This window comes from Diorhabda sublineata, chromosome X (genome assembly GCF_026230105.1).
Source record: "Diorhabda sublineata isolate icDioSubl1.1 chromosome X, icDioSubl1.1, whole genome shotgun sequence".
Classification (NCBI taxonomy): Eukaryota; Metazoa; Arthropoda; class Insecta; order Coleoptera; family Chrysomelidae; genus Diorhabda; species Diorhabda sublineata.
In genome coordinates this window covers 30,973,202-30,997,440 of record NC_079485.1, presented here as the reverse complement: position 1 = coordinate 30,997,440, position 24,239 = coordinate 30,973,202, and the positions used below count along the sequence as shown (strand labels likewise).

At 31.5% G+C, this 24,239-nt stretch overlaps 1 protein-coding gene across 4 annotated transcripts; it reads left to right on the top strand.

Moving 5' to 3' along the window:
- Nucleotides 1–3,241: 3,241 nt before the first annotated feature.
- LOC130451689 (protein artichoke) lies at nucleotides 3,242–21,798 on the top strand. Of its 4 annotated transcripts, none has more exons than XM_056790868.1 (2): nucleotides 3,242–3,623; nucleotides 19,729–21,798. In XM_056790868.1, exon 2 carries the CDS (start codon nucleotides 19,737–19,739, stop codon nucleotides 21,783–21,785), a length of 2,049 nt encoding a protein of 682 aa, XP_056646846.1. In that variant the 5' UTR covers nucleotides 3,242–3,623; nucleotides 19,729–19,736; the 3' UTR covers nucleotides 21,786–21,798. The 4 variants fall into 4 exon arrangements, with proteins under 4 accessions (XP_056646846.1, XP_056646849.1, XP_056646850.1 ...); XM_056790871.1 differs by having other exon boundaries at nucleotides 3,253–3,532; XM_056790872.1 differs by lacking the exon at nucleotides 3,242–3,623 and adding an exon at nucleotides 3,631–3,932.
- Nucleotides 21,799–24,239: the final 2,441 nt, after the last annotated feature.

The following is a 24,239-nucleotide window of genomic DNA, read 5'->3' as shown; positions in this document are numbered from 1 at the left end:
CAATTTTTCCTCTCTTGGATATTTCCTTAGGTAGAATAAGATAATTAAAGGTAGGAAACACATGTTTTATGGGGTTCCATGGAAAGAACACGATTTTTAAGTAAAATTGAGTTAGGTCAGGTTAAGTCACTCAAAAAAATTTCTCCCGACCTAGAAGCTATTTTCTTAGATAGAAAATTAAAGGTGGAGGTCACATGTTATATAGGGTTTCATTCAAAAAAACCCATCACTTTTTATCATAGAATTTAAGCTTAACAGCTAATGGTGTTATTTTTTGATGTAACCCCATAAAACATGTGTCTCCCACATGCTATTATGTAATTCTACCTAACGAAATAATTACCAGATGTGACAAATTTTTGCTTGGAGCCCCAATTCTAAATAAGTACCCTCTCTTTTAATCCATTTTTTTTAATTTATAATTTGATTCAATTTGAAGCGTGTTCTGTTCTTAATTCGATTCTTATACTTTGGCTTTAATTTTATTCAATAAATTCATAACGTTTTATGAAATTTCTCTAATTTCTAAAAAATCCATATTAGACCAGACTCCCTTTTTTATTTTTTTTTTGTGCAGCAATGGACTCCAATGTAATGAAGGACACCTTTTTGCTTTCTTACCATATTGTTTACAAACCTATTATCAATATTTTTAGATAACGAGACCATTTCATATTCTTCGAAATATGATAATGATATTTACTATATGAAAATAGATAAACCTTTTGTTGTAAATGGAATGATAATATTTAGATAAAACCATCTGCAACAGTTAATAATTATTTGTTTGGCGTAATTTACTGGCGTCTAAAGACTTGCAAACTTTGATAAAATAGATAAATTGAAACTACGTGCACTTCTGGTTTTCAACCTAATACAAAATATTTAGAAATTATTCAATTTCAAACGGTAAAAACGACATTTTTGTGAAATGATATTGGTGGGATTTTGTGATACTATGAAGACAGGACTTTTTCGTCTCCCTAGAACTTGTTGGGTTTGTTTCCAAGAACAAGATGACCTGTGTGCATTCGGAGTCGTTCAATTTTGAACTTCTTCACATCGTGTTCTATATTTTCATTATGATTACTATGATTTTTCTGTAAAAGTACGTTGTTCATAGTCTCGTAATAGTATCTCAATTTCAAACTTGCTCCATTTACAAATAAACGTTTCAATTTGTTTATTTCATTGCTTCGTAGATAAAATATTTTAATCCTGATCATTTGCATTTTATATACCTACTCGTATATGAAATTATAATCGACTATTCCATATACTCTGCCGTTTCGTAAGAGATGGCACTATTAAATGCGTCAGTTTAGTTTTCTAAAAGAAGTACTAGGTCGTTCTGGCGCATTAATAAAATTATCAAATTTAGAAATTGTGGCCCTAGAAGAAATTCACGAGCTGCTGCATTTAAAAGTCCACGTGAAGGAAATACCAAAAGTGCATCAACATTAGAGCACATAGTAAAAATACAAAAGACTTAGAAAGAGCCCTAAGAATATCATTAGACTGTGTGAGTAATATCTTGGATGAAATCCAGAGCGTTTTAGAGAGGATAGAAGAAATGTTGTAGATCGTTTCGTACTTCAAATCAAAAAACAAAAATTCCTGTCCATAAAAGATAATTTTTCATCAAGATAATGCATCCTCTCATACAGCTTAAAGCTCCATCGCAAAAATTAGTAAATTTAAGTACGAATTCTTGTAATATACATCCTATTCGCCAGACTAGGTTCTCTCTGATTTCTGCTGTTGCCACATACGTGGTAAACTATTTCAATAGAATAAAAAGGTAATAGCATTAAAGTGAAAGTGTATTTTCATAGTTTTTCAAATTCGAGAATAGAATTCTCTATAAATCAGAGCATACATACTTTGTTCTGAGTATTATTTTAAACCAATATAATGTTTCTTTTTCATGTCTAACGTTAAAATTTATCTAAAATCCATAATTATTGAAAATTTCTCAAAAAATATCTTCCTTCCCAAAAATAAATTCAGAAAACAAGATTTTAAGCACAGTATTTAGTGCTTTTCAGTTTTACCACCATTTTGAGTACGCCAAAAATGGAAGAAAACCAAAAAAATTGACATACTTCATCTATTTATACATATCTTCTATATCATTAATATAAGAAATAATTCCATTGCTAATATCTGAAATGTTCTCATTTTATGTCATTACTTCACAATTTTCAATTGAACATTTCAAAACCAAACTCGTTAGGTACGTTCCTGTCTTGATTGTCTTCTATAGCAACTAATGTGTTATAATTTTGGTTCTACGAAAAATAAACTGGTAGCGACATCTTTGACGTATGTTAAGTACCTTTAGTACCTCATTGATGGTACCTAGTAATCAACAAATAATATATATATATATATATATATATATATATATATATATATATATATATAAATTTAAAGCGATGTAAATAATTTTTAATAGCTCTATATAGCATTCCAACGAAAATAATTACCATAAAGCAGTACCATGTTTTAAATAATAAGTAAATAATTGACGTTTCGTAAATATTTGCTTTATACTTAACATCAATAGATGGCAGATGAGTCAATTCATGTGGATATATATAAATTTTAATTTCAATTGTTAATTACGTATCAATAAAAATAAATAAATTAATTGTGAGATTACAACAGTGAAATAATACAATCTGAACATTCCTAATTATTAGATACTGCAATTCCTACAGTACTGACTGAAATTGGTAGTACTATCAGAATATAGACAACCACTCATACAATAGCTTTATTATTGGTTGCATAATTACTGGACCCCTAAATACATATTAAATGAACGGTCTTTAATATTTTCATAAATTACATTATTATGAGAAATTATAAACCAAAATAATTTATTAAAAATCAAGTGTTATGAAATTCAGGGCAGTTTCATCTTATCGTAATTCATTTAGTAATTAGTTGAGAAATCATTTATTCTCGATATCAAATATTACAATGATCGAAATATATAGAAGACCCCCGCAACTCATTATGTGGCAAAAAATTATTTTATAATTTCAATTTTTCTGTGGTTCATCAATCTACATGTATAAATATATAAATTAGATTCTATTGACATAGTACTTTAATAATAAGTACTATGTAAAGTACGCCACTGAATTATGTAAATAGCAAAGGAACTAGGCCTTTGAATGTTAATAATATTCATTGTGACTGAAAAGACATTTACCAAATCTGAGATCAGTATAATAGTACCAAGGAAAAAGTAAATGTCCAACAATGCAACTACGAGAATTTTCTACCCTTCTCAGAAACGACGCAGATGACTTTTGACTCGGTGAGCTGAACCAAATTAAGGAGGGCGCTACTAGGAACTTAACCAATAGCCAGCCTATAAGTGAACGACAGTAAAAAGGTCAAACAGTTCATCAAATGTGTATTAAACGTTAACCAGTTAGGGTGCTGCCTCTAGTGAGCAATTCATGAAAGAATGCTACAAAAGTAGTGGGAGATATTACCTGTCTCTGAAGTGGTACAGGTAAATTTATTAACCATTATTGGTTACTAAGTGCTTTTGACGTATCTTTACAGTGATATTTTTATATTTTATAAAGGGATAGTAACTTAAGGTGAGTGATATATTCTGTTTGAATAGAATGTAAGTTATATTTAATGCTTATTCAGATTATTTATTGTAAAGCACAGTTTAGTAGTCGCGCAACAAGTTGTCAAGGTTGATGAAAAGTATGGATGAAATCAACCCGTGTATGGTTTCGATTTTTGTTTACTTTCCTTTTTATCTTTCAGTAGATATTTTTCATTGTAGCAAGTGACATTTTTCATAGTTATATGTTTTTTCACAACCTTATCAGCGTACCGTTATCTATATGAGAAAATCGTTTATTCGATACCGAATACCTAGAAATTATGTCGAGTAGGTAGGTACCGTTTCAGTAATAACTGACTGATAAAACTTTGAAATTACGCCTCAATTCTTTGTTTCTGCACAAACCACATAATTAAATATTTACTTTAACTCTGTTTACAATATTGCATTAAAAATTTGTACTAATAAACGTCATTATGAGACACGTGATATAAAATACGATGGTTATTAAAAATGCAATTAGTAAAATGTAAATAAAATTTTTTTTATTATAACAATCTAATAAAAAGAAATATTTCATCATTTGTTGGTGACCCAATTATTATAAGAACATTCTCTATTCTATGAAAGTTCAATGAACATTTATATCAGAAAAATTATGTTCAAATCATAGATTTTCTATTATAAGTATTATATTGAAATATTCAGATAACCGTCTGGGTCAAAGGAATACCTATATCCATCTATGAAACAACTTTTTCTTTGTTTCACTTCAGCTACCTCCTGATTTTAATTAACAGTTACTATCTTTGTAACTTTATTTATTTAGTTTTCTAACGTGTAAATCATTTTGTTAAATTCATCATATGACATTTATAAGTAGTGCTTAACTATAAAATATCTTTCCAAGAATGACAAGGGTGGTCCTTCACACTATTTCTGCTTTAAATATTTTACGAAAATAAATACGCAGATATTCTTTAATGATTATTGAATTACTTATCCAAATCCACATTTGAATTAGACGTGTATCTCTGTTACATCATTGTAAATAAAAGGACCGGTTTTTTACTTTATTATTTATTATTACATCATTTTATTCACATCTTTTTTTCAGTATAAAATTATATCCTTAATAATATTTGTATTTTAAATTCTTTCGTTCCTTTTTATCCACGAATTTGATATATTAGACTCCAGTTTAACTTCCAAATTATTATACTGGCTCCGATGGAATACCGCCAATCGTATTGAAGGAATGCGCAGCTGAACTAACAAATCTGCTATGCAAAAAGTTCTCCTCATTTTGTAAACTTGATCGGGTGCAACCCATACCAAAAAAAAAAGGAAAAAAGGCGGTTCCCAACAATCACGGTCCGATTGTTTTAGTTCCAGTCATTGCAAAGGTTATGGAGAAAGTTGTTAACCAGCAAATCTTGATATATTTTGAGTCTGCTAACATCATCAACGAACATCAATACGACTTTCGTAAAAATAGATCGACCGGCTATCTCGTAGCCTACGTCACCAACATATGGATTGAAGCTATAGAGAAATATGAGGTATCCAAAACGATCGCACTGGACAAATCGAAAGCTTTTGACAGGATTTGGAATGCCAACCTCCTGAATCTCATCGACTGGCTCAGTAACTTTCTTAAAGACCGATCCATCCAGATCGCTATCGATGGTCACAACTCAAAGAGGTTTGAAGTCAAAGCTGGTAGTCCCTAGGAATGCATATTGTCACCTATTCTCTTTTTCCTGTACATCAACGATCTACTCAATACAATTGCAAACCCGATATATAGATTCGCCGGAATTTCGCCAGGATTTGGCTCTGTTTGGTCATAAAATACCACCATCACCACAAATTCGGTGTTGGGTGTTGAAATTGGAAGTGATATGTATAGTCACGTGGCCCAACTAGCTAAGGCAGCTTCACAAAAACTTGGAGCCACCTTAAAGACCAAACAGTTATATACCCCGCAAAAGTCCTAATCTTCTACAAGGTCCATATTCGTATTGTTCGCATCTTTTGAGCTCTACTCCCAAGTATACCCTGAGGATGCTCGACTTGATACAGAATAGAGCAATTAGACTTAGTCGATAGTCGATCAATAGTTGACCAGATACTTGGACAGCTTATCGACGTGTCTCATGAACACTAAGTTCGCCTGCAGACGCTCTGAACGTCAATTTATCGAGATTTCTTTTTTTGGAGAAGTGCAACCTACAGATGTTCAAGGTCAATATCCATAACATGGCAGACACCACTCGACTGTAATAGGGCTTTGTTTTTACATAAAAAATATTGAGTTGTGATGAAGGACTACAAAATAATAACATTATAACAGACATAACTCAGAAAGTAGCATACGCAGATGATGTAACTATCATAGCAAATGAATAGAGGGAATTAATAAAGGCGATCAACAAATTAGAAGAAGAAGCAATTACGGACTGGAAATAAAGGCAGAAAAAACAAAATATATGAAAATAGGAGGAAAACCAACTGGAAATTAACAAATACAATTTTGAAACCGTATCGACCTTTAACTATCTAGGAATAACGTTGGGACGAACAACCAGAGAGTGGATAAAGGATAGGATACAAAAGCCTATGGAAGAAACAAAAACCTACTAAAATAAACAAAAACATAACCAAACAAAACAAAAATGTACAAAACCCTAATAAGACCAGTAATCACGTATACGATGGTAACAATAGTAATAAACATTAGAGAAGAAGAAGAACTTGAAAGAACCAAAAGAAAGATAATGAGAACTATAACAGGCCTAAATATAACACGGGAGGGAGAAAGGAGAGCAAAGAAAAACGAAGAAATAGAGAAAGAGCTGGAGAAAGAAAATATAGTGAGATACATAAAAGAACAAAGGCTCAACTGGGCCGGGCACATAATGAGAAGAAAACCAACTGAAATGATCGAAAGAATAACGCAATGGATCCCATTGTGGCCAAAGAGAAGGGACAGGAGAAACGGAATAAAGGACTCAATATAGAAAACTGGAGAGTAAAATACCGGAACCGAAAAGAATGGAAAATAATAACAAAAGCAGCCAAAACAAACAACAAACTATAAAGAAGATAGAAAACGAGGAGTAATCCAAGTCAAAAATAAAAGAATTCAAAGCGCCAAAAGCGATAGCCATAATCCACATGGGATTGAAAGGCTTGATGATGATGATGATGATGGTTAGGTGATGATAAGTGATACACCTTGGGATTACGAATCCTTCATCATTTTAATACTCTCTTTTTCATAAAAATAGACTATAATTCAGAACGATTCATCCTTAAACTTAAATTGCGCGAAGTGATTGATGTATTACAATTTATGCATAGATTATACATAACCAAATATTTACCATACTGTTTTCCAGGGAGTAGGTAATACCTCCATTTCATACTATTTGAATATTTGAACTCGGTGATTGATATAAATTATTCTATATTGATTTATGCAAATTAACGTTATTTGATTGCTATCACTCGAATAAAATTAGACGCTAAACAAATAGACTATAGAATATTTCTATTTCTTCATATTGAAGTCATATTTTGTTATGTGTGGTTAATACTATTATTTTTTTATCTAGCATAACTTTAATCATATTGTGGTTTCTAAATACAAACAAAGCTTATTTTTTTAAATTTGAAATTAAGGTCGTAATAAATTTGTAGTTCTTATCAAAATACGTGGGTGGGTTATAAACCGGAGCCCCACATACTTTATCGATTAAAAACAAGGTTTCAATTCTCAAATTTATAGTATGCTTTTATTACCTTTCAAGATGTATGGGAACTTTTATTATGAAATTGAAGTATGTTGAGAAATAAACAAAACTAAGGCAACATTATTCCAATACGTTTTTTTAAAGGTATCCAAATGCATCATTACCTTCAATACCATATCGTATTCAATAAGTGAATCCACTATTCAGGCTGTTTAAGATCTGCCTGTTTTTGGTAATCATGATTCGCTCCGGTGTTAAAAGGGATAACATCATAAAAACTTACTAAGGTAGCTGCGTCAAAAAATTATCGAAAAAAGCACGACAAAATCAGCGCTTGTTTCATGACAATGTTTTAGTCCACGCGCTGTAAAATGTGGTACCACTATATAGCCCTGATCTGGCCGCGTCCGACTATTTTTTGTTTGCAAAGCGAAAAGCCAAGTGAAAGGGTAAATGATTTAACGGCGACGATGAAAATAAACGTACAAACATTTTTACTTTGCATCATATTTTTATAGTGGGATAAAAACTTTACGTCAGACGTTTCTGAAAAGTATATGAAAATATAAGAAGTATATATTGGAAAATCATCACAGTTTTTCTATTTATGATCTTTATGTTTTGTAACAGAAAAATTAAGTAATAACTATTATATAGGGTTTATAATTAATAATTCTTAAACACAAAAAATATTCAAAATATCCCAAGAAGAGTTATTTAGTGCTAAATATCATAAAATATGAAAATTATATTGACATTTCCAGTATTTTATAACGTCATATTTCAATCTCGAATTTCTAAAATACCTAAATACCAAATATTTAAGTAAATTGCTGACAGATGAGTCGGCCTGTTCGTTTTTAACTACCCGACGAATTTCTTAGAATCCCATAAGAACCTAGAGCTACGACAGAGACCCTATTCAAAGTTTTTCATACAGGGACGACCTGATTTGATAAACCGGAAATATTTATACCATAATAGTCGGTTTGTTGCGTAAATGGATAACGTATTCAAAAATTTTGCAATTGTAACATTGACATCAATTTCAATACGCGAAGCATAACAAATAAATCTCTGAATCAATTATTCATTTATTCAACTTACAGTGTTTTACAAAACTACTTATTCTTATAGTTAATCAGGATAAAAATTAAAAGCAGTCGGTAATAGAGAAATAAAGAGAAGCTTGTTGTAGTAATTTTATTGGGGAATTTTTAAATGTCATATAATTTCTTTTAATGGATCAAATATATACTAAACACACTGCTTAGACTACTACAATTATGCGCGTTTCGATAACCAAGATATCGTCTTCAAAGACTGAAGGTAAACTTAGTTGGCTCTGATATAGAAAAAAAATTTCTTCTGCAGAACTGGAGTTGGGATTATTTTTGGTGTTTAGATGGGTTCTTCTCATTGGTAGATGGCACTGGACTGAGTCAAAAGGCCATACAATTGTTTGGTGTTGTTAGTAGATTTGCATCCTTAGAAAACGTTAAATTTCAACTGTAGATAAAAAAAATTCCACACGTATGTAGAAAATTACGCATACTAAGAAAATTGATGTTAGGTTTATACCATCATTGATGATATTGGAGGCCAGCCCAATTAAGGGACAAATGACGTCGTGCCACTTTTACAGCATAAATACATGACTAAGCACGTTTTAGTTCATAGTTAGGTAAGGACGCGGTCAAAAGCCCATTGTGTCTAACAAATACTGATATTGTTTAAAAGCCTCATCGAGCGCTTTGGATTGAACTTTCTATCGTCACTAGGCAAACTGTAAGGCTTGCCCAAATGTTTGAATTTTTTGTTGGCCACTCATCGACGACGTGGTCTGCAGATTCTTCCCCGTCCAAACATTTTTCAATTCGTATTCAGTTCCTACTCCAAGTAACCTGCTGAGCGCGGTGCTTAAAGTGGGGTTTCGATTAAAAATATCTCTTGAAACGGTAAGAATAATGAAAAAGTACAATAATTAGATTACGCCTGGGGAACAACAAATTTTTGACGACAACATCGAGAGGATTGAATTTTGTGAAACAACGTTAGCTCTTTTAATTGAAACTACAATTCTTTGCACAATATTTGGTTTACTGATAAGTATACATCATTGGACTTATTCAGAGTTTGTAGATTTGGAAAGAAAAATGACTGCTGCGTATAGAGAGCTTCAAATCGATGTTTTAGAGGAGTTTTAATAGATTCAAACACTATTTATAAACTAAAGGTGAATTTATAAACTTTTACGACCTCGTTTGCTTTAACATAACCATATTACGGAGTGTCCTTTATAAACAAGAACGCTCGCGTTCAAGTTCGCGCCGAGTTCGCGCTGGGGCATGGCCTTAACAGCTAAGTGAGACGTGTTGCTTATTGTTGATATATTTTCTATACGGACCGATATATAATGGATGATACGTTTGTAAATTGTATATTAAACTAAAAAATAAACCAAAAAAATCTATGATAAACAGTTTTCTGTCTAATGCATCTATTCTGCTATTTTAGTTTGGTTTTTATTGTTAATATTTCCCGTAAATGTGATAAACACGTAGATGGTGTCTTAATAAAGCTGAACTAATATTTGCGGATCGTTTTGTCACATCTTAAATTATTTGTAAGGTGTTACAGATAACATAAACAGAGCAAAAAAATTGTAAATAGTAATTTAAGATAAATAAATCTTTATCAAAGCTTTAAAAATCTATAATTTATAGTATATAGTTAGTGGAAAAAGGAAAATAACTTGATGGAATACGTTTTATTCCTTCTAAATTTGTCGCAATATAATATAGTACGTGGGTTGTCCATAAAATGAGATTCCCGAGGAGCCGTGGACGCTAAGAACGCTGTTAGGGGTGTAGTTTGACCCACTCTCCCAGTTCCTGCTCCAGTCAGCTGTCTACAACGTTAATTCTTGTCTTGGTAGCTATTAAAGATGGAGCTTCCATTTGATTCCCACGCCTGCTACGAATCATGCTTTGTGGTTCGTTTTTTGTGTGCAAAAAACGTTCCTTCGGTAAACATTCATTCCCAATTGTGTTAGGTGTATGGGGAAAAGTATATGAGTATGCAAAAATGGTGTAGCGAATTCTAAGATGTACGTACAGACGTCCATGTCGAACCACGTACTGGCCGGCCACCGTTTTCGGATGAAATGATTTTGAAATTGGAAGAAGCAATGCTGGAAGATCGAAGAGTGCATTCACATCATTTTGATAGACTGCTTAAGATTGCCAAGGTTTGTGCAAGTTGGGTCCTGAAAATGCTGACGGATGACAATAAGCGGCCTCAAGATATTACCATCTGAATCACTTAGGAAGGATGCATTTCACAACCGACCAAGATCTGAAAGTAGAAGTTTTAAGCGGCATAAAGCAGAAAAAGGATGCTACACCGCATGCAAACATACATTGATCTAAACGGCGATTATGTAAAAATCTACAGGGAATTCTAAGCTTTCCAAACATGTATTATTTGATATCAATAAACATATTTTTCATTGTGAAAATTCGTTGGCGACCATATTTTATAAACAAGCCTCGTATAATATAGGGTAGAAAATTACAAGTATAGTAGAACAATACGTAATGGTTATTAAATTGGTAATTTTATAATATTGTGGACCCCTCGGTTTTTGACTATAGAAAATAAAAAAAATATCTGATTTAAACGTTTTAAAGGCAAATCTATGGAAATAAGATGGAAAATATTTGAGGATTTCATATGGTTTTATCATAAATACACTTTTATAAATTTAATCGATTTTCTAGAATCAATAAACGAGGGGGCAACTATAAAATTATAGTTTTTTTTTTAATGGAACATGGGTTTATTTGGCGTCAATTTAGATTGCTCTAATTTAATTTTTTTGTCCAATTATTGTTTTATATTTTGTTTAAAAAATTCCATTGAAGTTAGATGATTTTTTGTTTCTTTAGAGCCAAAAACTATGAAATTATCAATTAATTTATTTCAAAATTTCCTGTCAAAACCTAGTTCGATTAAAGAATTATTTTGTTTAGTTGGAATTCTTATTTTTATGAATAATTTATTTTGGTTGAAACCCAAATAATTTGAGACGTCAATTTTTACCTATTTACCTATTTTTTAAAACCATTATTTCTTATCAAAAGACCCAAAGTCGATTTAATAAAAACAACATGTAAGAAGAAAAAAGTTGATAAAATTTATTTTTATATATTATTTGCATAATCACACAAATCAGTAAAATCATCGTTGATTCTATTGATTCAATGTCTGTACACAAAAGAAAAATTTAAATAAAATCATTATTATCAGTAAGTGGCTAATTCTATCAGTTGACAACAGTGTTTACGTAGAGTTTCAATATAATAGGTCTTCAAAACAAGGTAACATTGAAAAAATATATTTTTATTCCTCAAAAAGTGATAATTTATATAAAAAAATCATTTATTTAGAATTTATTTTGCTGAAAGAACAGCGCCAAGTTAAAATCACGACGAGTCAGTTTTATTGTGAAGGTGTAATTTTAGTGTGATCTCTAGAATTCAGTTTTTATATTTATTTATAATTTATGGTATTAAATTTGGTAAATTTTTTCACGTTCTATTCAACAAATTTCTATTTTAAATTTACTTAAATCACTGATTGCGATTTACTCAATCTCGTATTCCTTTGGTAAAATATATCAGTTCTACAAGTATATCTGACTTCGACTTCATTGTCTTTCACTCTTTCTTTACTTTTTTTCTGATTTTTGCCTCACATTACCAGTCCCGCACTTCCACTGCTCTTAAATCTCTTCTAACTTCCTCCAACCATTAGTTCCTCGGTCTTCCTCTCCTTTATTAGCACCTTCTCCACCTTTTATTAGTCCCAACCATCTGGATATCTGTGCTTTTAATATATAACTCATAACTTGGGTGCTTATACAATTCTGGCAGTTCTCTGTTCTTCATTTTCTTTAATTCGATCCTAAACATTTTTGAGTATTTTACCTTCCATATTTCTATTTTATTTCCTCCTTTTTTCCTGCTGCTTTATTGCATTTTGCTTTTCTTTTTCCTATTCTCTTTTCTTCGTCTACTTTAGTTGTGACAATTTATAGTAATGCCGGTTTGTTCGTTGTCTTCCATTATAATTTTAGTTTTTCCTCGTGGAAAACTAAGTTATTATTCCTTCCAATTCTCTATTAGACAGAAGCGGCTTCGATGACTACACAAGTTTAAGATTTCGTATTAATATGGTTCCCAAACGGTAAATAGGTGCTAAATCTAATACGCATTTTATTTCCAAACACTCATTAATTGCATATTCATTTGTTACTGATTCTTCTTATCAATTTAATCTCAATCGTTTTTATTTTGTTTCCACGTGTTGACAGAATTAAAAGGACATTCAGTACGCGAGTTTAACAGAAGCGAAGTGCATCATTTTATATGATCTATTTAGGTAATTGTTTCTATTATGAAAGAGCCTAGGATCAACAAATGGATAATTATGTGAGAACATTAAACAAATTAGATATAACAAGTCTCACGGAAATCCTTGTTGCCAACTTAATTTTTTCTTAAGTAATCCATTTGGAATAAACGGTGGATGCAATTCGCCAATTTAACAAAGTAGTTTATGCAAAAATAACGCTTAGATGCATCTTCAAAAATATTTATCTGTGCTTTATTTTTCAAATATTAATATTTGATCTATTTTAATAAATTATGTCTGTCCATTATTTCATCGTAATTTCAGAAGTAATTCTTGTAATAATTGCGATGCTACCGTCATAGGACAAACATCATATTATTTAGAAAATAGACCCAAAAATCACTAGTTCGTCAAAAAAAATGAATCTGTAGTACATCAATGAAATATCTAATTATATCTTGAAATAACATAAAATACAAAAAAATAATTCATAAAAATAAGACATAACTCGATGCAAATTTATTAAAACCAAAACTAAAAGAAGTAACATTGTATAAGATGGTGTTTACATAGGACAGATATCTACATAAGTTGAAAATGGATTAAGAAATCATCAACACGATAAAAAAATTAAAGCAAGAAAAGAATTCTTGGAAACCGTTTCCTTTTATATATCACGTAATATTTTGATAGAGACCAAATAGTGCGTTCACGTAGAAAGCTGGTTGCCGGTACCTGCAGACATTCGGTTACAAGATCAAATAAATATCTCCAAACTTTTAAGTGTGCGAGTTCACAGACAAAGCTTGTTCAGATTTGCGAACGCTTGTTGCAAGTTCCGAACGACAAACAAGAAAGTTTAAATCATTATTTTCACTGCTAAGTAAGCCTGTGGAACTAGATGATTGTATTCAACTAATCTTCGTCTTCCAAGGTTAATTCCTTGTTCACCAAAATACATCATCACTAGACGATATCTCGTTAACTGCAACTTAAACATGTTTCTAGCTTTGTACGTGATATACAGTGCATTTGCACGACCCCAACTAGGGGTTTTCTCCCAAAATTCAAGGGAAAAAATGGTGAAATGGAATATTTATTTATTTTTTATTTGAAATAAAACAAAATAAAGGTGTTATAGTATAGAAAAATTATTTAATGTCAATATGTACGATTTTTAATAATCAGTTTTCAAGAAAATGATTTACTTGAAATTTTCCATAATTATGAATAAAAAATTATTTGTTGATTGTTTAAAATTTATTATTTGTTAGTGATATTTAATTATTTTTAATGTATTATTCATTTGAAAATATTTGATTATTTATTTTTTAAATCGTAAAATTGTTTTTGGTGAATCAATTGTAATTGTGAGGATTTTAGGGGTTTTTTCTCAGGGCTTTGGGGAAATAATTTTTTGAGAGTTGGAAACACTATTGCACGAGCTTGTATGCGCTTACAGTAAGCTACAAGCCAAGGACGAAACGTGAAAAATTGAAAATAGATGACTCAAGAAATTACCAAATTTATAATTATATTTCTAAATATCAACGTATTCAACATAATTTTTATTGGAAAATAATTGCATCTTTATCGTATATTTCAACAATAAAGTTCGGAAGGTCTTTGAATATTTGAAATAATAATCATTTTAAACTATTGTTTTACATATATAAATTTTAATTTGAACCTTGTAAATAAACAAAAGAAATAATTATATTACTGAATGTTTTTAGATACAAAACAAAGCTATTAGTTTTATAACATTTTACAAGGTCACTAACAGTTTTTATTCGAACTCCGTTTAAATTTAATGAGTAAAATACCAAGCTGTCTAAGAAATACAGAAATTATAATATTTAATATTCTATATACAAGGGTATTCAGTATCAATTCTAAAGTATTTGGAACAATCGGTATTGGATTTTTCGCAATAAATTACAGTTATTATTGCAATAAAACAAGTTTTACAAATATCATGAGGTTAGAATTTTACATGTGATTTAATCTAAACGTTCCTTATGTCATTTTTATATAACAAATTCAAATTACATCCAGAAGATTATGGTTTAAAAAAACTGAAAAGCGAAAAATAATTTCTCCCTATAAAAATAAAAGGATTATCAAGAAAATCTATATCATTGTTCTAATTGATACTCAATATTAATCATCAGGATTTTTTTAGAAAATTCAGAAAGCATCTATTTATTATTCATTAGTTATTTTTTACTTCGATTATATATATACAAGGTGTCTCAAAAAAGAAAGTTTGCCTTTGTATTGCTTAGGAGCATTGTGCCTGCGCGAGTTTTTCAAAACAGTAATTCGGCGAAGGTAGCGTATAGAAAATTCTGCAATATTTGTAATGTTCGTCACCTAAATGATCCGCCAGGCAGTCGACTGCTTGGAAAACGGGTCGAGAAGTTTGATGAGACCGGAAAAACACTGGATAAACTAAAATCCGGGCGTCCAAAGTCTGACGAACGGTCTGTTCACGACAAGCCTGATTTGTCTGTTTGGAATCGAGTGTTTTATACAAAGGGGCTACACAAAATTTAGTTGGTGCAAGAATTGGAGCCTTAGGATGCCGATAAGAGGATAGTATTCGTAAACCAGATGGTTGAGCGCTTTTCAACGATTCACAACATCTGATTTTCAGATTAAGCCCATTTTCATCCTATTGGATAAGTCAACAAGTAAAATTTCCACTACTAGGGTGCAACCAATCCAAAACACAAACATTAGAAATCCTTTCATTTGCCTAAAGTGACTGTAAGTGCTGCGATGTCAGCGCGAGGAATTATAGGCACTTATTTTTTGAAGATGAAAGTGCAGATGTTAGACGACGTCTTTGTGCCTGAACTGCAAAACTTAAATGGTGCCAGCAGGACGAAGCAAACTTCACACACATCCAATAGATCTCTGTCACGAGTTTCTCCGGGAAATAAGTTGGCCTCCACGCAGATCAATATTCAGTGAATATTTCTATGTATTTAACACCTCTTATGGTGATGATGATCTGGATGAGGGCACTGTCATTGGTCCCAGACAAGTTTCCAACTTTTTTAAATTTATTTTTAATAATCCTGGCAAGGATAATTGTTTTGTCTCAGACATTAATACATGTGCATGTTACCCGACGTTGTGGTTGAAAATGAAACAAATAAAAGCGAGTTGAAAAAAATTCTGTCTCATAAATATGTATACATCTACTCATTTCTCATTACATGTAACATGGAGGTCTTGAAAACTATAAATATAATTTAACGGAAATTAAATAAATCGAATTGTTCCTTGAAAATAGCTACTCAAAAAGTGATTAAGTATCAAGAGTTCCAAGGCTGCTACTCACTTATAAAAAAATCGACTTCTCATCTAATTTCAGTGTCTGTCGGTCTAGTCGTATTGTTGTTAAATAGTTTATCAATCTTAACAATAATCTTCAAAGGTAAATAAAATTGGATCATTATACAGGTTAGCGACAAAAAAAAATTTACTTGAGAATTGTGTTTTGTTATGTAATATTAACGTTAAGTTTATTTCCGACTTGATTCGGGTAAACCGTATGATTTATTTAATAAATTGAAATGGATAGTGGAAAATTCATAAAAATAATTGTTATATTTCGACCTGTAAAGCTTATTATATAATCCATTCAGTGTCTATGTCCATTTTGACGTATACTGTATGAATATGATTATTTTGTTTTTTTGCTTACAAAGGAAAATTATGGTTAAATTGAAAAGAAACCCGAACGAATTTTAATGGGTCTAGTGGTTTCTGATTATTATTATCGCATTTCGCAATCAGTAGAAGTTCATTGAACAAAGTTCATTTATTTCATTATATTTAAAATTGATTATTCAGAATGATAATTAATTTTTTTTTCGCTTTGCTTTCTTGTTTGTTTGTGAGTGAATCCCCAATCTCTTAACACAATTTTGATTTCAATTTTGAGGTATTTACATACTTCAAATCGTTTTCCAATTTGAAATACTTACTTAAAACAGATGTATGTATATTTTCAATATTCTATTTTGATTAAAAAAGGTCAATTTAGCTAAATTAACAGAAGAAAACACTGTTTTTGTCACCTGAACTTTTATTCATATTGGTTTACCCAACAATATATAATAATTTTTGTTTTAATCACGTCCAGGATTTTGTGACAGCTAAATATTCATTTTTGACCTCATAAATGTCTTTTAGACTACTGTTTAACTATTACTTTCAACTTATATTTTATATATGCTTGCTACATCATAAACATACTACAAAACTGTTCTAATCATCACAACAGTTTTAGTTGTGTGTGTGACTGCAGAATGAACTTTTACATTTTAGCATCGAAATTTCACATAATTAATTGGACAGTGCTATTTGGACTATTTTGGATTTCTTATGAGGAATCAAGATAAATCCTAGTTTGCACATAAATGTTGTATAACGTGTGTACGTGTGTGAAACTGCTATTAGGTTGAGCTAAACATGAACCCAAACATATGCCATCTGTTATATTTGGACCCAACCGCACGATAATGTAAATTATTTTTATTTTTGTTTGATTCAAACAAAAGGCATTGAAATAAAGTCCAAACACTATCCAGTTCTCCAAGCTTGGCTTCAGCCAACAGATCAATCCTGTATAGTGCCGAATTGCATGCACCAAAGCCTCCAAATCGAGTGAACTGTCTAAATTAATCGACTGGAGTCGACTTTTTCCTAATTCGGCAAATTTCTTATTTTCGACATCGTGACTATGAAACTAAACTTTAATTTTTTAAAGTAGGTGAATCAATCTATTGTAATTACGTTCCTGTTTTGATGAATTTATCAAATTTAGAATATGATCGAAATCACTGGCAGTTCATTGACTCATCAAAAACTAGTTTGAAAGCTGTGAGCTGCGTAAAGGAAATAAACTTTCTTCAGCGCCTGCTGGTCATGGTTCTGATATGTAGCTCACGAAAATATTCATCTTGGCAAAAGTAAATTCAGTAAGCGCTATTGGAAAATTTGTTGCATTTTTTGAGACAAAACAAATAATTACACCAAGGAAGTGTGGTCCAAGCGTAAATCACTCAATTCAAACCATAAAAATGTTAAAAATGATCCTTTAGTGAATCCTGGTGACATTTTGTAAAAACTATGCCTAAAGATAGCAGTGGATTTATATATTTGAAAAAAAAATTCCCAAAACTCGACAAAAATTGAAGTGGGAATATTTTTAGGTCCACAAATACGGCAACAGAAAATTATAAAGACATAATAAACTATATAAAAGTTTGGGGTATAATGTGTCCTTGAAACTGGACTCTTATCTGGATTTCTTTTCGAGAAATTTGGTTACTATGAGTGACAAACAAGACAAAAGTTTCTATCAGGACATTTCCTGCTATCAAGAGAAATGGAGTCCAGGAATACTAGTAGATTGTTGATGGAGACTTCCAGAAGTCAAATATTCACGAAAATCGTCAGAATTTCTTTTATATTAAGCAATAATGTCTCTAACATTAAATGATGTTTGTATTTTATACGAAAATATATGTAACAAGGAAACCTGACGCCTTTATTATTGTTTGGCATATTTGGTACATTCAAAATTTGATATGTTTACCTATGAAAACGTCAGCGCTGTAGCAAAACGTTGAACGAATTGGGTTGAAAAACATTGGAACATCTTCCTCATAGTCCCGATTTGTCACCATGCCAAATATTTTCACGAAAAAGCTTCCGGAAAGTGTGTAGAGTATGATGAAAACTATCTAGAAAAGCTGTAAAAAATTTCTGCTCTGTAATTTAATAATAACATTTTTTATAGAAAAATTCCAGTTTATATTTGAACCACCCTCGTATATCATATCTAACGTATTAAAAAAATTAATTTTTAGGTGTTATGATGTAATAAATTCTAGTTTATTTTATATATTTCGTTACGTAAAATTCTATCACATTTCTGTTTACCTCTGATAAATGATTCTGGGACAGAGGTATTTATCAAAATAGCATTTTGTATTTCATTCCAATATTTTCTGTGCTATGTTTACGTGCATGTTAACAGTTGAGAATTAATTATAAGTAAAACTCATTACTCTGTACGTCAATAATAGTTCTACGAATCAAATTGTTACCGTTCACGACGAATATTGGATTACAATTTATTCAAAGTTTAATCAAAAATATGATCCTTGAGTATTGAGACTAGCAGTAACCAGTTTAAACCCAGTTAAGCTTATCATTTTGTTTTTATAGCGTCTTTAGTGTCTAACGTCTGTGAAACATAGATTTGAACACTAGCAAATTCTCCTCCCATGCTTTCTTCATCATCTCTCATATCCATGTCTTGCATTTTTCTCCCACTTTTTGATTATTTCTCATTTTCCACTGATTATCAATGAAAGTTCTTTTTAAAAAATCTTAAACCCAAATTTCATTTTTAAATTTGAAACAATGATGAAAATTCACAAAAATTGTTCATTTAAGACTCATTTTCAGCTGATTATTAATGATTTATCCTTCAAAAAGGACCTTAACCAAAAAATTAGAGTGTAAATAAAAAAAATTGGATAAATGAAAAAAAAACTCGAAAATTTCATTTTTAAATTTGATAAAAATTATGAAAATTCACAAAAATTGTTCATTTAAGACTCATTTTCAGCTGATTACATATTAATGATTTATCTTTCAAAAAGGACCTTAACCAAAAAATTAAAGTCTAAATAAAAAAAATTGGATAAATGGAAAAGAAACCGAAAATTTCATTTTTAAATTTGATAAAAATTATGAAAATACACAAAAATTGTTTATTTAAGACTTATTTTCAGCTCATTGCTTATTAAAAAATGAAAATATTTGCTGTAACTTTAAACGGGTGGTTAGAGCTCTAATATTATTAAAATATGTAATAATATCTGCAGTCTAGTATTAACGAAGCTTTTATATTATTTTCAGATATCTTCATGAAATATTTTCTACTACTTTTCGCCGCTCTCGCGGTGGATTGCAGAATACTAGCAGAGCCTTGTATCGATCATTGTGTCTGTAACTCCAAGCTTCTCAGCAGATTACAAGTAATCTCCTGTGACAAGCCGCTAGTTCTTAACAGTACTACATTCCAAAACATCGACAAGAATTTAACGAATGTTATTAGCTTCAGTGACGTTATAATTGATCAAATTCAAGAAAATGCCTTTAGGGATTTCAAGAATTTAGACGATGTGATGATTAGTGGTTCAAATATAGGATCAATAGACGCCAAATCGTTTAATAATGTCGAGAGATTGAAATTTGTCGATTGCGCTTTTGAAGATAGTCCTGATTTGTTTTCAGAACAACTGGAAGAACTCCACTTCGGTAGCAGTCGTTTGGACCAAATTCCTAATTTAAATAATTTGCTGAAGTTAACTTTCTTAAATTTATCGGGAAACTACATTAAATATGTAGAAGTTGAAGCATTTACCGAACTTTTCGACTTGGAAGAATTACATTTATCGAATAACGAAATATTCAGACTACCTGCAACCGTTTTCATAAACAACCAACAACTTCTTACACTTAATCTAGACAACAACCCCCTTAATCATTTCGCAATCAACACTTCGGAATCTTTGGAAATTTTATCTCTTAGAAATTGTAGATTGGATAAATTCGACAAAGAATCCGCTCGCAAACTTACATCTGTGAATGAGTTGAACTTAAGCCACAATAATATCAAAAATCTTTCTAGTGAAACGTTCGCCCACATGACAGAACTCTCAGTAATCGATCTTTCCTACAATAAATTGACAGATCTAGATGAAAACGTATTTGCTGAAAACGGTAGACTTATTAGGATTACTTTAGACGGTAATGATTTTAATACATTACCAGTATTTTATCGCAAGAATGAGGAAACCTTCTCGATTTATTCATTTTCGTGCAGGTATTGCAACCTCAATACTTTGTCAAGCAACGTATTCGAGAACATGGAAGATATGATAAATCTATACCTATCTCACAACAATTTCCTAAACGTCGACAACATGTTCGATAAAATAAAAAATTTAAAAGTCTTGGACATCTCGGATAATAACATCGCATACTTCTCCCCAGGGGCGTTTAAAAATAACAAGAATTTGGAAGTTTTGAACATTGCAGGTAATCCTCTTATGGTTCTCAACCCAGAAGTTTTTGCTGGCAATTATCTCCTCAGAGATATCGATGTTAGGAACGCATCACTCACAAAACTTTGGTCCAACTACAACAAATCCGTTAAATCTCTTCGTCGGTTACTACTCGGTGGTAACAATTTAGGAACCCTAACATCAGATGATTTCGTAATTATGCCTGCACTAGAAGCTATCGAATTACACAATAATCCGTTGATTTTCGACAATAAACTTTGTACTTTATTCAGTTTTTTGGAAGTTGAAGGTATAAATCCAATCGACGCCAGCAGTAAAAAAAATAACGCAGCTGATGGAGCCTTTAGAGAAGATACTGATGGATTCATTACTATCCAATGGAAAGATGTCCATGGTGGTATGTGTCCCGAAGAAATTCCCTTCAACTCGAACGATGATAAGACTAAGTACATAACAAATAACGAAGATGATGAAGATGACGATAACGATGATGATGAAGACGATGATGATTACGACGAGGACGACGACTATTACATTGATAACGAAAACGACGAAGAAACCTCCACTAAATTCTCTAAAGAAAACGCTTCCTTAGCAAAAGCAACGTACATTCTTTCAGTTACTTCAGCTTTTGTGTTGAGTGCTTTAATAGTACTTACCATTGCTGTTACTATTACACTTTGCGTTTTGCGTAGAAATAACGGATTCGATATGCAGAAAGCTAACTTACCAAGACTTAAGATTCCTCTGTGGAACACCACACAAGGGCACAAGAAACACAGTGGATCCGTGTATAGACCTCTCTCTGAGGATCTATCGGGTCCAAAAACTCCGAAATTGAGTCGTTACGATTTTACTTCCACTCCCGTTGTCCATTCGGCTTAAAACTTTTATTATTTCATTTAAATTATATCGAACTGTCGTTTAGCGTATAGAATGTGTGACTTTTGTTTAATATGTACATACAGAGGATTCCAACTTAAATAAGTAGCACTTAAGTTTTATTTTCCAATTAGAATTATTAATAATAATTTGCACAATATTAAATTTCATTAAATTATTTTTTGCTTTTCATCGACTTGTCCGGAATGGCTTTATTCTAAAATTAGAATTAATTTAGAATAGTTTTTGATTTAAACTTACGTGGACACAATTCGATAAATAAATTAAGTTTTATTGTTTATATAATGTTATTGCGCTTATAGTTTAGAATAAGTATGTTACTGAATTACTTAATTTAAAAAGAAAACTATTGCCATACATCTGAAAATGTACTTCCTTCCTAATACTTAATTTCTGACCAACTTAACTTGTAGTTGTAATTAAAATGTTATCAATAAATTTTTTATCACAGTATAAAATGTGTTGTATAAATATCCTAAACAACGAAAACGATACATTATAACAGGAGTACCAACCAATATTCCATGAATCTCCTAGGTTTCCTTTTTCCCTACTCAGCAGTGTTACTGATTCTACAGAGATTGTTTCATGTCAGCAATCTCTACAATACAAGTTTTGCCAGGGGTGTCCCATATATTGTAGTGGGGTGAAGCAATCAAATTGAGTTTAATCCAGCAAAGAGCCAAGCAGCTATTTTTACAAAGAAAACTGGCACTGCAACTCAGGATTTGGCCTTGTTTGGACATAAAATATCATCATCACCACAAATTCGCTTGTTGGGTGTTGAGAGCAATGTGTCCAGGGCGAATCAGCTAAGGCAGCTTCGCAAAAATTTGAGCATCTCCTTAAAACCCAAAGGCTTCTAATGTTATAATACAAGATTCATCCATCTTTGGAGAATTGCTCAATACAGAAGAGAACAGTTCGACTTATAGGCGATCCAGAGTTGACTAAAAACTTGGACAGCTTAGAACATAGAAGAAGATCGTTGACCTAACTCTGTTTTACCTATACCACCTCGGCAGAGGCTCTGCCCAGCTGTTCAACATAGTCCCACCTAGACCAACTCGACATGCCGACGTGGCTCATGAACACCGAGTTCTTCTACAGACTCCCCGAACGTCAATTTATCGGGGCCCCTTTTTGGAGAAGTGGACACAGGTCGTCCACCTGCGTGGAATATTCAGGTTACAAAGGAAGCAGTGAAAGTATTCATTACTCTGCCGGAAGATGATAAACGCATTTTTACATGCAATGAAAAATTGACCGAAAATGGAAAATCAGTGGGGTAACTACCAGAACCTGTCGTAAATAGAGGTCGATTCGAACGGAAACTATTGTTTTATGCTTGATGGAATTATGAATGTTTGGTGTACTTCGAAATCATTCCAGATGGTGGAACTATCAATGAGGTTTTATCGGAGAAATATCTAGGCGTAGTGAACCTAAAGGGAAAGATGGTATTGAGCTCCTACCAAATCCAGCATTTAGTCTGCACCTTGTTCCGTCAGATTACTATTTATTCAAATCGATGACGAAATTGCTGAACGTTGGGGTAAAACCACGGAATACGATGGAACTGAATTTCAAATATCAAGACCTTTTTATATGCATATTTAATAAACAGAATGAGTATCGCCAACATTTACAGATATTCCAACTTCGGTATTAAGAATGTCGGATGAGGAAAAGTTATCGTCTGTACTATTTGAGTTGATTCTTCGTTTCTTGTGCTAATCATGAGTTAAACACTAAATACTACCAAGCATCATTTTTAATATAAAACGTTGATATCAAATTTTAAAATTGAAACCATGGGAATGCTCAAAACGGAAGGTAAGTACTTGTTTAAATTATATTATTTACATGTTTTAGTTTGTTATTTTCTTATTCTAGTAGTTTTCCTGTTCTTCTTGCTGTGTTTTTTGTAATTGCAGAGACTTTTAGCTTGTACTGTAATTTAGTGATTTTTTTAAATAATTAAGTAATGGTAAGTTTGTTTTCTAAACCTTTTTATTTATGTTTGAGTGTATGCTGGATATTTAAAATTACGATGAAAAAAGCATAGGAAATTACTTCTTACAAATAATATCGTCGCCATTTCGCCGGAATTCCAAAAACATGGCCCTTAAATTTTCGAAAACTTTTGGCACATAACTATTTCTCGACGAATGTTCTCCGTAATAAGTGTATTTTCATCAGTGTATTCACAAAACCCCCATAGCAATCTGCTGGAGATGAGTCTCAGTCCCATGGAATATATTTTTTGGCCTACCCTGTATCAGCCTTGCAAAAACCAGAATAATTTTAATAAATATCCAGAAGAAAATTCAAAATAGGGATGTTATCAGCTCTAGATAATTCAAATAGAAAATTACGAAAAAATTTAATAAAATAATCAACTTTCTAATTTTTTAAATTCTTCCATTAATTTGT